This window comes from Candoia aspera, chromosome 8, assembly GCF_035149785.1.
Source record: "Candoia aspera isolate rCanAsp1 chromosome 8, rCanAsp1.hap2, whole genome shotgun sequence".
Taxonomy (NCBI): domain Eukaryota; kingdom Metazoa; phylum Chordata; class Lepidosauria; order Squamata; family Boidae; genus Candoia; species Candoia aspera.
In genome coordinates, this window is record NC_086160.1 from 5,626,494 (window position 1) to 5,640,977 (window position 14,484).

The 14,484-nt window shown below is 37.8% G+C and overlaps 1 protein-coding gene across 1 annotated transcript in view; it reads right to left on the bottom strand.

Moving 5' to 3' along the window:
- The window catches only part of ADGRA3 (adhesion G protein-coupled receptor A3), a 51,245-nt gene that overhangs the window by 34,748 nt on the left and 2,013 nt on the right, over positions 1 to 14,484 (bottom strand). The window contains exons 2-3 of the mRNA XM_063310714.1: positions 8,492 to 8,563; positions 626 to 697 (exon numbers count right to left, since the gene is read on the bottom strand). Of these exons, the coding sequence (XP_063166784.1) occupies positions 626 to 697; positions 8,492 to 8,563 (144 nt within the window). The remainder of the gene's footprint in view (positions 1 to 625; positions 698 to 8,491; positions 8,564 to 14,484) is intronic.

The following is a 14,484-nucleotide window of genomic DNA, read 5'->3' on the forward strand; positions in this document are numbered from 1 at the left end:
AACGTTCCCAGAGTAATTCTACTTAATAGAAAAGACTAGTAAATATATTGTCATTCAAGAAATCAGATTTACAGGAAACCCTACAGGCCAGCTGAGTTTATTCTCCAGTAAGTATATATAGAGTTGAAACATGTCTTAAAAATGTGTCAACATCAGCCTTTCTAAGCCTTTTTACCCTGGGGGAGCCACTGAAATAATGTCCAGGTTTCAGTGAATACCTGCATAAAAATAACAAAAAAAAAAATACAAAAACTTCACAATTCAATTCATTTCTAACCTACACAATCCATGCTTTACCAGGTTTACAACAATAGCAAAGAGGCAGGCTGGCAGTTGAGTTGCAGCATGTAAAAAAAATTCCCACCACTCTAAGTCCCCCCCACCCCCCATTCAGAATCTCTTTCAAAACCTCAGTTAAGGAAGGTTGGTCTATACATTTCTGGAATAATCTGGAATCACAAGCAGGAAACCAAAGAACACTATCTATAAATGATATTCTAAAACAGGAAACGTTTTTTGTTTAGGTAAAGGTAACTAGCCATTCCAAGTTATGCTTGTGGCTTAAAGCTACCCCAACCTCTCTCTTGTAACACTTATGTCCAACTTAATAAGAGTCAGTACTTACAGTCTTTTCAGAGATGTAAGTCCTAGAAAAGCTCCTGGATCTATCACACTAATGAGATTGTTCTTGAGATCCCTGTTTAAAGAGAAAAGTGTAATTAACAAAGTAATCTTGTGACTGTTTTCCCCCAAACTCAATCATGACTTTATATGGGGGGAGGTGGTGTTTTATTTAAATAATGGGGCAAATGTGGTATCTTTTCACCTAGGTTACTCGCTAGCAACTGCTTTAAAAAAGCCAATTTTGCCCAAAGCCTCATTTGCAATTAAGATGTTTTCTTGGTTTGTTACGTCCAGAGCAAACCAAGATAAAGTACAATTCTTCTCTACAGAGAAACTTCCTACATGAAGAACTCCAAAAGGACAGTCCAGAACATCCTTTATCCCCTTAGTTAAAATGCAATCATATGCTAAGGCTTCCTTAATTAAGGAAAATGACAGGCTTAACAATATCATGGGACCAAGACACAGACCATGCATAAACGCTGAATGCAACATGTAGACCTCAAATATGGAACATTTTTTTTATTCTTACCTTGAAAATAATTATAAATACAATTTGAAAGGACCTAGAGGATACACATACCTATCAATTCGGAGCAAATGGTTTCTAGATGCTAAGTGGTTATTCCCTTAGTCATCCAACTCATATGAATGTACCTGGCATTCCCTTTCTCCCCAAATCTCAACATGGGTAATGACTGCCTATTCTAAAATGCATCAGACTCATAAGCAGGAATTCAAAGATATCTGATTTATTAAAGAACAGCATGCAGGATCACAAAGAAAGCTGAGAATGGTAAAAGCACAGGTAAATTCAGACTAAAAACCCTTGGTGCAAACGAAATCCCTCCCCCCGTAGCATCTTCTCAAGTCCACAATCCCAGGTGCTCCTAACGGCTTCTGATGGTCTGCGGGAAAAGTCCCTGAACAGAGAAAATAACCGAAACACATTCCATTGTCCTGATTTCACATACAGAGCTTGGGACGAGGTTTCACAGCAGCTCCCTCCCAAACAGAAACGTGTGTCAGCGCCATGGCATGTGAAACGTTACGATGTATAAACTACATTGAATCAGTGAACATTACAGTATTTGATTATCATCATAAAAACTGAGAAATTGCATTAATTATGAAGTTGTGATTGACTGACTAAAAATCAAATTTTAAAACGTTATAGGAATATCCTGTCCGGTGTAGGATGAGGGCCACCACAGACTTCTTTCCTGAAACATTACTTCAAATACTCCAGGATCTCTTGGGGTTCCTCTTATGCATCATACAGTGACAGATTTCTTGTTAAGATCAGGAGTAAGGCTGACACTGAGTGTGAAATTGTCATGAGAAACATTTATAGTAGGGGAAATGAATTTTAAATGGCTGCAAAATAACAGCAGCACAAAGAGTACTGTGTTATCAACTGAAATGAGTAATTGGCAGCTTTACCAAACACAACTGCCTGTGGATACTGTCACTTGAAAGAAAATAAGCTTCTCTGGAACTCTGCATGTGGGACATGCAAGATGCCCAAGGTGGGAAATAGTTGTGGGTCTGTGTCAAAAGTTCTTATGTTCCTTACCACAAAGCAGTCCTACAGTGAAATTAGATGCTAATCACTCTAGATAATCAGTGATTTCATACTAAAACAATTAGCTGAATTTATATACAATAGCACTGCTTACAAACTTCTGTAAAAACACAAAGCTGTATCACTGAACTCCTGCACTAATTAGTGTAGCTCCTGAAACAGATTAGTCAATTCTCACTTGAGCAATCTATTAAGTAAAACAACATGCATTCAGGCAACTAATTAATGAAAACCTTTCAATACACACAGTTAGTTGCTATGACATGATAATCAGCATCGCTAAGATTTGCAAGATGCCACCTTGATATTCATCAACCACAGCTCAACATAGTATTATACATTTCGTTGTCGTTGTTCAGTCCTTATGTCATGTCTGACTCTTCGTGACCCCATGGACCATAGCATGCCAGGCCTTCCTGGTCTCAAATGTTGTAACTTATTTGAAAAGATTTAAGCATCTAACCTTAACCTGTGTTTAAAATATGATTCTTATCTGAGTCATAAATCAGGACTAATCTATTTGCTTGCACATGTCCTTGCAATTCTGAGAACAATGTTGTATTTGAGCTCAAAGTTGGGAAATGATTGAATCATTACCCCAAGCATCTTTCAAAGATAGGGACATGGCTCTTGGCAGTGAAGTATTTTGTATGCAAATAGGTCTCAAGTTAGGTTTTAGACTCTTCATAGCTGCTACAAATGAGTGTAACTATCAAGTTACATAATATAATGTAGTATAAAACTATATTACACAAAGCTACTGAACTACATTACATAAAGCTACATTACATAGAAGTACTGAATAAAAAAATTTGGTAGATATGTGAGGGTGCATCCATAGGTACAAGTAAAGCAATTAGTTAAAACCAAGAACAACTTTAGGAAGAAAACTGGATGGCAAATATGTATAATCTGTGTAATGGCCAAAAAGCTGTGGACCTTAATTTGTTCATTCAGCCAGGAGACAATGCTCTAAATGTTCAGCATACAGTAAAAAAAAAAAAGTATTAATTTTAAAATATGCATTCTGATTCCTTTCCTAAAAATGCATAGTCTTTAATTATGTAATACTTTGCTTCCGCCTACCATTCTAATGACTACTTATGTAGCCTAACTACTAGGAACTTAAAAGAAAAACAAAAGCCAAAAGTGGCATTTCTCTTAAAAGCACAGACAGCAGAATCATTTATAGCATTTATGACTTGGTCTATAAACAGAAAAATAAATAAAAAAATAAATCCAGCATTCAAGTATCACAAAAGTTATTAGAGAAAGTCATGATATTGAGGGATAATTACTTAGGATTCATACAGGGCTTTAGAATATTTAAAACGTTCCGCTATATTAATATGCTGGGTTTTGCAACTGCTTGTCAAGGCATTACTGCCGATATGGGGCCCATGTCTGAGTTAAAGAAGCTGGCCAAATGATTCCACCTAGAAACTTAACTGATTCACAGTTCAGTCATTAGCTAGCCTTTGCTTAGAAGTTCTACTCCCAAAAGACATCTGGATGACCCTTGCTGGGGATGGTTGTGTTTTTGAGTCAGCTAAGTACCCTTTCACCTTTGGCCTCAACAACAAATACACCTTTGATCTCATTGTAGGAGGACAGCCAGGTTAATCTACGGCTGCAAAAACCAGGAGTCACCTGGTAGCACTTTTTCTAACAAATTTTAATTAAATGGCAAAAAGACTCAAGAGCTGCACCTCACTTCATCAGATGTACAGACTGGCTAGAATGATTTAATTGGGATGAGGCAGGAGAGGCATTGCTGAGGTAATTTTAGATCGCCTGAAACCTTTTGATATTACATGAATTCAGCAATCTCTTGCTCAGTGGTGCTGTTGAAGTCTTTAATACAATGTCCTAAGCGGATGACATGCTGTGATGTTACTTTGCTGAATAGGTTTTTAACACATTAATAAACTGACAAGGCACTGTCAATCTGTCTCATACCTATCCTGCAACTATATAACCAACCTGTCTTCCCTTTCCTTCCCCCATCCCAGTTCATTATCAGTCTAGCCACTCCATGCATCTGATGAAGTGATCTGCAACTCATGAAAGCTTATGCCTTTGAATAAACTGTGTTACTCAGAAAAGAACCTACAACTCCTCCTGACTTTTGATCTCAGACACACAGACTAAAACAGATTATCCTCTGTAACCTTCTATTTTTTAGTTTATCCAAAAGACAGGTGTCAATTCTTAACTTTATTGTTAATAACACATACTTTAAATTTTAATATTGCATAGTTAAATATGCAATGAACAATACTACTAGTAATGTTATCTGTTGGCAACCTGTTACTTTTCTTAAATATCTGTCATCAAAGGATGATGGTCAAAAGTCATGGTAAGAGATCATCTTTACCCTTCATTCCAAATGAGTGCAACCATCAAGTCGCCCAAATCATATTAGGTACAAACTTCCAGCACCTCTCAAATGTTCAGACTACCACCATCCCATTTCAGTAAACTTCATTTATTCATTCATTCATTCATTCATTCATTCATTCATTCATTCATTCATTCATTCAACCAGTCGTGTCCAGCTCCTGGCGACTTTATGGACGAGAGCTCTCCATGCAGCCCTTTCAAGCATGGCTCCTTTTAATTGCTGGATGTTGGTACCTGTTTTGATGATATCGAGCCAGCGTATTCTTGGCCTGCCCCTTCTTCTTGTTCCACTAACAATTCCCAGCATCACCAATTTCTCTAGTGAGCTTGCACGTATGACATGGCCAAAGAAAGTCAGCCGTAGTCTTACAATGTTGGCTTCTAATGATGTGTCTGGTTTTATACGGTCCAGCACTTCTCTGTTGGTTACTCTGGCTGTCCATGGTAAATGTTACACTCTACACCAGCACAATTCAGATGCGTCAATTCTTCTTTGGTCATCCATTCTTATTGTCCAACTCTCACACCCATACATCATTATGGGAAAGACTATTGCTCTGACTAGTCTGCCTTCTGTATTTAGGGTGATATCTTTGCTCTTCCAGATCTTATTCATGCTGATCACTGCAGTGTGGCCTAAAGTTATCCTGCCTTTGATTTCAGGTGTGGATTTGCCACCATGGACAATTTTTGATCCAATAAACATGAAATCCTGGACTGTTTCAATTTCCTCATTATTAATGTTAAACGTCACTTGTCCGTCTGCTGCTGTCATTATCTTTGTTTTCCTGACGTTGAGGTTCAATTCCATTTTTTCACTTTCTTCCTTGATTTTCAGAATCATTTTTTCCAGGTCTTCCTTATTTTCAGCCAATAACATTGTGTCATCTGCATACCTCAAGCTGTTTATGGTTCTTCCACCAATCTTCGCTCCGGTATCAAGCAACTCTAGGTCTAATCTGCGCATAATCACCTCAGCATAGAGGTTGAATAGGAGTGGGGATAAAGTACATCCCTGTCTAACATCCTTACTGATCCTGAACCAATCTGTGTCACCAAAGAATGTTCTCACTGTTGCTTCCTGGTCAGCGTACAGTGATCTGACAAGTCTGGTCAGGTGAGGCTGGACACCAAGATCATGCAGAGCCGCCCATAGCTTATTGCATTCTACAGAGTCAAAAGCTTTGCTGTAATTGATAAAACACATACAGTATATAGTTCTTTTTGATATTCATAGGCCTTTTCCACAATCCATCTGATCTTGGCAATGTGACTTTGAGTGCCATGCCCCTTTCTAAAGCCAGCTTGAACAACAGGTAGCTCCTGATTGGTGACATTCTGTAGCTGTTGTTGTATAATGTTTAGTAGAATCTTGCTTGCATGAGAAATCAACACAATTGTGTGATAATTGGAGCAATCTCTGGCATCGCCTTTCTTTGCTAATGGGATAAAAACTTATTATTTTCCAGTCCTGAGGCCATTTGCAAGTAGACCATATCTCCTGACACAAGGCAGTGATGATGTTAGCTGGCACCAGTCTTAGTAGTTCTGCAGGTATCTTATCAAAACCTGCGGCTTTCTTGTTTGGCAATTTTGCTGTGGCCCATTCTACTTCTTCCAAAATGTCTGGTTCTTTGTCCACTGGGCCATCATCATCTTGGTAGCAAGTCAAGCTGGCATATACATAGCGCTTCTGTGTATTCTTTCCACCTGAGCTTGATCTTCTGCTGGTTGGTTAGTACGTTTCTATTGCAGTCCTTGACTGTTCCTTTTCGTGCAGAGAAGCTAGATCGCATCCTTTTCACTTCAGCAAACATGGCTTTAGTATATCCCTTTATGTTAGCTTCTTCTAGATTTTGACACAAGTTGCCTATTTCTGTCCTTCCTGGCTTCATGTTGAAAAGCTGCATTCAGCTTTTTGACTTCATCCTTGTTGCCTTTGGCCACTCTTCACTGACCAGCTATTTTGATTGTGTTGTCAGATAGCCACTTGTTTGTTCTCTTTGGTTTTTGGCACAGCACATACTTTTCAGCAATTTCAGTGTTGTTGTCTCGGATCTCCCACCGTTGTTCATCTGGATCTTTTCCATCTAGATTCAGTTGATCAAACCTGTTCTTAATTTCCATGGCACACATTGGTGAAATATCGTTTACATTGAACTTTTTGGGGATGATACCTTTCCTTACTTTGCATAATTTGAGTTTCATTTTGGTTACTAATAGCTGATGGTCTGTACTGCAATCAGCACCCAGAAGTGTCTTTACAGATGTGGCTGAGCTTTTCCAGCATTGCTGGCGTAGAATGAAGTCAATCTGGTTTTGATGTTGTCCATTTGGTGCTGTCCATGTGTACAAACGCCACTTAGGTCGTTAAACTTAATCAGCAAAGGCAAAAAAATATGTACCAACAGGAATAAAGCTCAGCTCCAAGCTATAACTTGACTTGAAAATTAGAAGCAATATACAAATACATTTCCTAAAATGTATCAACTAATTCAGCTATCCCGCTTCTTTTAGCATGAATTCAAAATAATTATTTACAGTGAAAGGCTCCCTGAATCTCCGTATTTGGAACAAATGCTTTAGGCTAGTTTTGACCTTTTGAACTTAATCAACATTAATCTGCCTAGAATTATTAAACTGAGAATGGTTACTTGTAACAGCAAAAGTGAAAGTAAACAAAGAAGTAACTAAACAGAGAAGGGATTTAACTGGCAGTATTATGTTAAAAAAACCTGTATGCTTAAGTTACTATTTTTGGTTTTCTTTCTTCCCCCCTCCCCCTTTATTGCTATGTTTCAGAATTACAGTTCTGGAGTTGTGTGGATACAGTAGAGGTAGTCCTTGCTTAACAATGGTGATTGGGACCGGAATTTCTGTTGCTAAGCGATGCGGTCATAAAGCATGTCATGTGACCACACTGCTTAGTGATGGCAGGCCCACCGCTGTTATTAAACAAGGATTGCAGGTCATTAAGTGAGGACCTCCTCACAACTTTCTGCTGGCTTCCAACAAGCAAAGTAAATGGGGAAGCCGGCAGGAAGTTGCAGGTCCCAGGCAGCTGACAAACAGACCAGTGGGCGGGTTAAGTGGCTGCTGTGGTGTGACCGGGCAGGGCTGCCGCCAGGTGAGGGAGGGTGTGCCGGTGGCTGGCAGAACGCAGAAGGATGTGGGTGGCTGCTGTCAGGTGAGGGTTGCTGTGCTGGTGGCTGCTGCTGTGCGACGCGAGTGCAACAGGGCCGGGGGTGGCTGCTGCCGGGTAGAGGAGAGTGCCTGCACATTCTTTGCAATGTTCCAGAGGACTGTCTGCCTTTCTTTTGAACTTTTCTTAGACAATACTGGGAATAACAATGCTGCTGCACTTTCGCCATTTATACACTAACTGCCCAACCCTTTGGCAACAGTTTCCAATCTCGTGAGCGTCAATCTTTTTTCCACGGAGACCTCTCTTAATTGGAGCATTATTCAGTTCCATAAACTGGGCAGAACACAGTTTTTGGTTCTGTTTAACCAAAATCTGTTTGCTTAGTAAAACGACTTACATGAAGCTCTGATCAAACTGTAAGTCACTGGGCAGCAGATAGTTCTAAAGGGTTCACAATCTTTTTCTCACTGCAGTACATATATATGGCTTGTTCATAAGTAAGCATGCATTGAATAACAAGTTTTACAGAACATTTTTGGAATTATTCACACAAACTCTTTTTTGGGCACCACCTTCTAAAGCAATTAATTACATGTTATATGCCTAGTAGGAACCCTACTCATTTAAGTACCACTGCTGGAATATCTTATGTCTGAACAAGTTTAATTAAACATATTTAAAGGCAAGATGATTTTACTTTAAGAATACTAAGTCATGTAATTGTAAAAACTTACAATCGTTCCAGAAGGCTTAGTCCAGCAAAGGATCCATTCTTCAAACCAGATATCTTATTGTTGCTCAGAATTCTACAATGCAAAAAGAAAATCCATTATAGGAAAATTGCAAAGGCATTAGGTTTTATTCCTCTCTTGCAATCTTAAATCTCTTATACTCAACAGGTGAAAGAAGCCCCCAAAGCTGTGATGGAACATTGTCAATGCTTCTGAATCTTAGTGAGACATGTAATTCATTAGTAGGTGCACATGATATGATTAACCATGGTCTCTAGTTCATGGTTACTACTAAGCTCTTAAATGCAAGAAGACATGAAGAAAGACAGACTGGAAGTTTAATCTTTTTCACTTCTCTCCGTGTTCCTTTTTCTCTTTTCTTCTCAATCACACACATGCAGTATGAGGGGAGGAATGGGTAGAAATACTTTGGATAGACTTCAGCTTAGGAGAAGAGTAAAATCACTTAGTAAAACTCAAGTTTTCCTAGTTCAGCAAACGCTATTTAGACAGAAAGGTAATTTTTTTAAATATGGATTACTAAAAATGAAATATAAACTGCTGAGAAATGTTGCACACAGCAGTGGTGTTCTTTTAGAATTATTAACACATGCTAATGGGTACAAATTGAAGCATAAAGAAACTAATTTTATTATTTCACACCTTTTAACCAAGATTACATGGAAGCTAACTTTAGAATCTAAGATATCTTCATAAAAGTTATTAAATATTTTAAAAATCAGTAAATCTAAAGGAACTTAGACATGGCTTTCTTTAATAGAGAAATGTTCCTGCAATATAGCAATCTGAGGATAGCATGAAGTTTGTGATATGAATGAGGCACAAGGAGGAAAAAACTGTACTGTATGACCACTGTAAACCACAAAAAAGCTTTTTTGGACAGCAGCCACTATTAATGACAGGAATGGATATATCACACCATAGTATGGAAGGGTTTCCTAAGAAAATGCACTGTCCCATGTACAAGCAAAGAACTTTCTCAAAGAAAACAGTGGCCACATGGAAAGCTTTCTGAAGCATACATTTTTCTGGGAAGAGATCCAGCAAAAACTGTGAAAGAAACATCTGATAATGAGAAACCTTCACAAATCTCTACAGCTCCAATTTTAAATATAATCACAAATGTTTACAGTATAAATTCAAAATCCAAAGTGTCCATATACAGTCTTATTTTTGTTTAAATGTTACTTGTGGCTAGGTTCTTGCTATTTTGCTTGGAACTGTCATCCCTCCATCCCTTGAAACTGCACATCAGATAATGAAAATGGAAGATGAGAGACAAAGTCATATTTTGGAAGAGGCCTATTTAAAATATAAAATCAATTCTCAAACACACTTTTATTCTTTGCACTTCATGAGCAGCAGCTTTATGTGAAGGCTTTACACCAATATGATTAAAAGTATTATAAGTACTAGCAATTACATTGCATCCACAGCTCCAGTGGAAGATTCTTGAAATAGAAATATAATAGTTTTTTTTTAAAGTTTCCTTTTTTATTCTGCAGGCCTTGCACAGTCGGAAATAATGTTCCAAAGACCCCCTACCCAAGAAATGCCCTCTGCCGTGAGCCAGTGAATTGCAGATGCCATCAACACCTACTTTTGAACAGAAAGAAAATGAGAGGGAAGTAATGGCATTTTAAAAAGTGATGTATGACACTGAGAGAGCTTGCCCCCTCTAACCAGAACCTAGCATTCTCAAAAGGCTTGGTACACCAGATCGTAAGTAAAAATGTGAACTCAGTATTTCAGCTCTATCTGGAGAAAAATACCTGAGCCCTAACTTGAATATTGTAAGACAGCTCTCAAAACTTACAAGCATGCCAGTCCTTGTAAGCATCTCACTTGTCTTAATTGTGAAAGTTCTTCATGCTGCAGGTTGTGACTCTTGCATAGTGTAGAGTTGCATTTGCTTCTGGTTCCTCCAAATATCTGCTTTCTTGGAATTCACCTTTCTGCTTCGTTTCAATTTCTTACTTGCCTTTGATCTTCATCTCTCTAATGAAGCTCCTGACCTCCACCTTGTCCATGACTGTATTGATTTGTCCCCGCAATTTGTTCCTAATTTACCTGACATCTTATCGCATCTATCATTCTTCTATTACTGGCCACCTTTGAACAAAACTCTGTATATTCTGTCTTGGAGTTAGATCAAGGTCTAATGGATGATGATGGTATTAAACTATGTTACCTTGGCAATTACAAATGCCCAAAGTTAATATAAATTTACTGGCAGCATATTATTTCAAAGAGTACCAATGCAATCATAAAACCAAATCTAGTCAAAGGAATGCCTTCTTTTCGTGTTCTCCATAGCACTGGATCTATCGCCTTTCTTTTGATAAGACAGATAAACTGCCGGTACACATAACTGATTCAACTTTTTTCAGCCATATGGGAAATTAAATAAAAGGTTACACTCAAAAGTAATTTTTAAGTCAAATGCAAATATGACAGCTTTTATTACTTGCTAATAATTGAAAAAAATAGCTAACTGAAATTCCTGCTTTACTAATTTCTGTGAGAATTACTTTTTAAAAATTCTTAAATATATATCAGCATAGATAATGTGCTATAAAGATTTATGCATTCGTTAGTAATTTAATTATTTCTCAGTCCTCAGTGGGTTTTTTTTTGATAGCTTAACATTTTAGTAAAGCAAGAGATTTTGTCTACCTGCACTAAGTTAAAGAAAAAAGTTACAGGATGTTAGAACAAAGGAATAGAATTTTTGGTAAGGGTCTCTGAACATTCTTAAAGTCTGCAGAAGCCAAAGATGTAGAGCTTTTATGATAAATGGAAAGTCAGTCATTCTGCTCTTTCTGCTCTAGCACTGCAATGGTACAGTCGGAAGTAGGTGGGGCACCACCAAAACTTACACAGGAGTTATACTTGAATATTTGGTCCTGGGTCAAACAAACTATGCCAGTATAGAGGTATGAAGAGTCCATGTTACAATCATTCTTTATTTTATTTATATCTCGCTGAAAGGATTCTTGATATTTCTCAATACAAAAACAGTATCAATAAGTAATACAATTAAAACATAGCAAAAACATCCACCCCAGCACAGTAATGCAGCAGCCATCAATATAATCTCTACAGTATCGTGTCCCAGATGCCCTCTGGAAGAGCTGCATTTTCAGTTCCTTCTAGAAGGCAGTCAAACATCTAATTTTTACTGGGAGGCCATTTCAGAGGGTTGGTGCTGTTATTAGGCACTGCCTTGGACCACTGGTTCCCTTCATCTACTTAAAGTGGAGAACCACCAGCAGCTTTTCCCGGTTAGATTGAATTGGTTGGGCTGACTCTGATGGGAGAATATGGTCCTGACAATAACTTGATGCTAAGCCATAAAGGGCTTTAAACATTAAAATCAGCACTTTAAATTGCACCTAAAGGCCTGCTGGCAAATAGTTTAGGACCTGTGGTACAGGTGCAATGTGCTTCCATCAGCCAATGTTGGCTATGATTACAGGCCACCTACACTGGCTATGAATCTCAAAGGTAAAGCAGATAAACTAGAAAAAAATCAACTGTTCTCTCACTGCATATGAAAGACTGCTGACTAGAACTACACAACTTGTGCATATGTACATGTATCCATGCACATACATTTGCATAATTAAAGCTGACTCACTCTAAAGTTTTCATCACCAATAGGAAAACAAACAGGTTCAGGAGAGTAGCAGAAAAATGCACTTCTTGAACTGATGGGAACACCCACAGGAGAAGGTATATCAGCATTCAAGGAAAGCTGATTTATGGGAAAACTGTCTAGAGGAATTAGCAGCACTTAGCTGATCAAGGCAGATCAACAAAGCTAAGAAAGGTGGGACCTGGTTGGTACTTGAATGGAAACCACCAAGGAATCACAGGCCTGTAGGCCAAACTGGAAAATAAAAAATCTTACATAGTGGCAATGGCAGTCTAGTTGTACATTGTTGCTGAGAAAACGACATGGCTGTGTCCATGAAGTCACCAGAAGTTAATCTCATCTTGAAGTATCATTTAACTTCACAATTATCTGACTTCTGGGGGAGGTATGGCAAACCGAAGACGTCATCACAAAAGTGGAGCCTACAACTACAGCAAAGACCAAGGAATCATGAGTAGACTGGTTCCTCAGAACGTCTCCAGCTAAGGAGAGAATGGGAGATCACCCACGTATGCTCCAGACAGCTGCTCCTTGCACGGAGACTGCAGGACAGTGGTTTTCCATGAGTTTGAATGCCGGGAGACTATGTCTTGCTTGCAACCACAGCGGAGCCTTGTAAATGACACTTTGCAAGCCTCTCTTTCTAATCACTTTTGGAAATTGCCTATTAACTATCTTAAAGCTATTAGAGACCTTCAGAACAACAAGTCTGAAAAGTCACTGAGTTTATTTTCAACTCCGAACAAAAGAAAAATTAATTATAAGCTTAAGAACATAAAGAATTTTAAATAAACAGCAAAAAAAGATTTTGATCTAAGAAAGGTATAAATGGATTAAGGATCCAGATAAATTTGGAATAATGACTTTTAGTATAAGATTTTGGAATTAACTAAAAAAAAAAGCTTCTTGTGGGAAGCAGACTTATTTTGGCAATCCTGGTTATTTTAAGTCATAACAAAGGTAAGTCACTTTATGATTTTAGAAACTGGACACCAGAGGGGACTAAAGATTCTAAGAAGAAATAAATATACAAGCCTGTTCTTGCTGTCAGTTAATACTGGGACTTACAAAATGACACAAAACTTTATAACATCAGAAAAATTAAAGGAGATCTCTGAAGAATGGAGCCAGAAATTATTAACTATAAAATCAACTATGTCAGTAACGAAGTCTGCTTCTATGGGTAGACTATGTCCAAAAGATGTTAATGAAGGAATCATAAAATGATAAAAGAGAAATATAAATGATAAACCAAGAGAATGACCTGGAAAATGTTTCTTATTGGATCTACAAAAGACGCTTGTTGAACCTTGAAGAAATCTTCATGACAGGATAAAGAATTGAAGAGAAATCAAATCCTACAACAATATTTCATTTAATTACACTAAATCTTAAAACTGTTAGAAATAAAAGAAAGGAATATAAAGTTGGTTTATTCAATCCAGGTTAAAATAAGACTTTTTTTGCAATGTTCTGGCAACCCTTTATGGATTTTTTTGCTGACACCAGGATTGAAAAGTTGATGTTTTATGGATTTGCTTATTGATTATGGATGGGACATGGGATGAAGAGGTATCTGTTTGTAACCTTATAGGGGGTGAAGAGTTACTAAATTTGTTTACACTTGTGATGAAGGTTGGAATATTTACTTTTCTTTATTATATTTTCTTCTCTTTTCTGCACTTTTTGTTCTTTTCTCAGTTTAGTTTGTATGAGTTCATACTACTGTAATCAAAATTCTTAATAAAAATTATATCCAAACCACCCCACTATAGTCTGCCAAGAAAACGTTGTGAAAGCAGCATCCCCCCCCAAAGGGTCAGACATGACTCGGTGCTTGCACAGGGGGCCTTTCACCATCATCAGGACACTACCTCTTAAAAGAACCATTTTGCTGTCATAATACTAGTGTTTGTACTTTCACATATACACTCAACAGTTACTGTAGCTAATAGAGCTGCAGAATTCAGAAAATGGAACAGTGAACCTGTTGCAGAGTTATTTGGGATTGTCATGTGAGTCTGACTTTTACCCAGGAAATTATGGATATGGTATAAATTCTAAGCCTACCTGTTTCCATGATTCTGTCAGCCCACTAAATACCTAGAACTGGTAAACCTACATGCTTCAGGAGTGGAGGGGAAAAGAATCATATACTACTTCTTTCTAAAAGATTCATATTACCCAGGGAGCATGAAGAATCAGAATGGAATGGGTCATATCATCAATTACCAAATTATTCCTATTTTTAAAAATGTCGAGCCAAAATAATTCAATATACCAGATAAAAGTTTTCCTCAATCCCTGAAACTCAAAT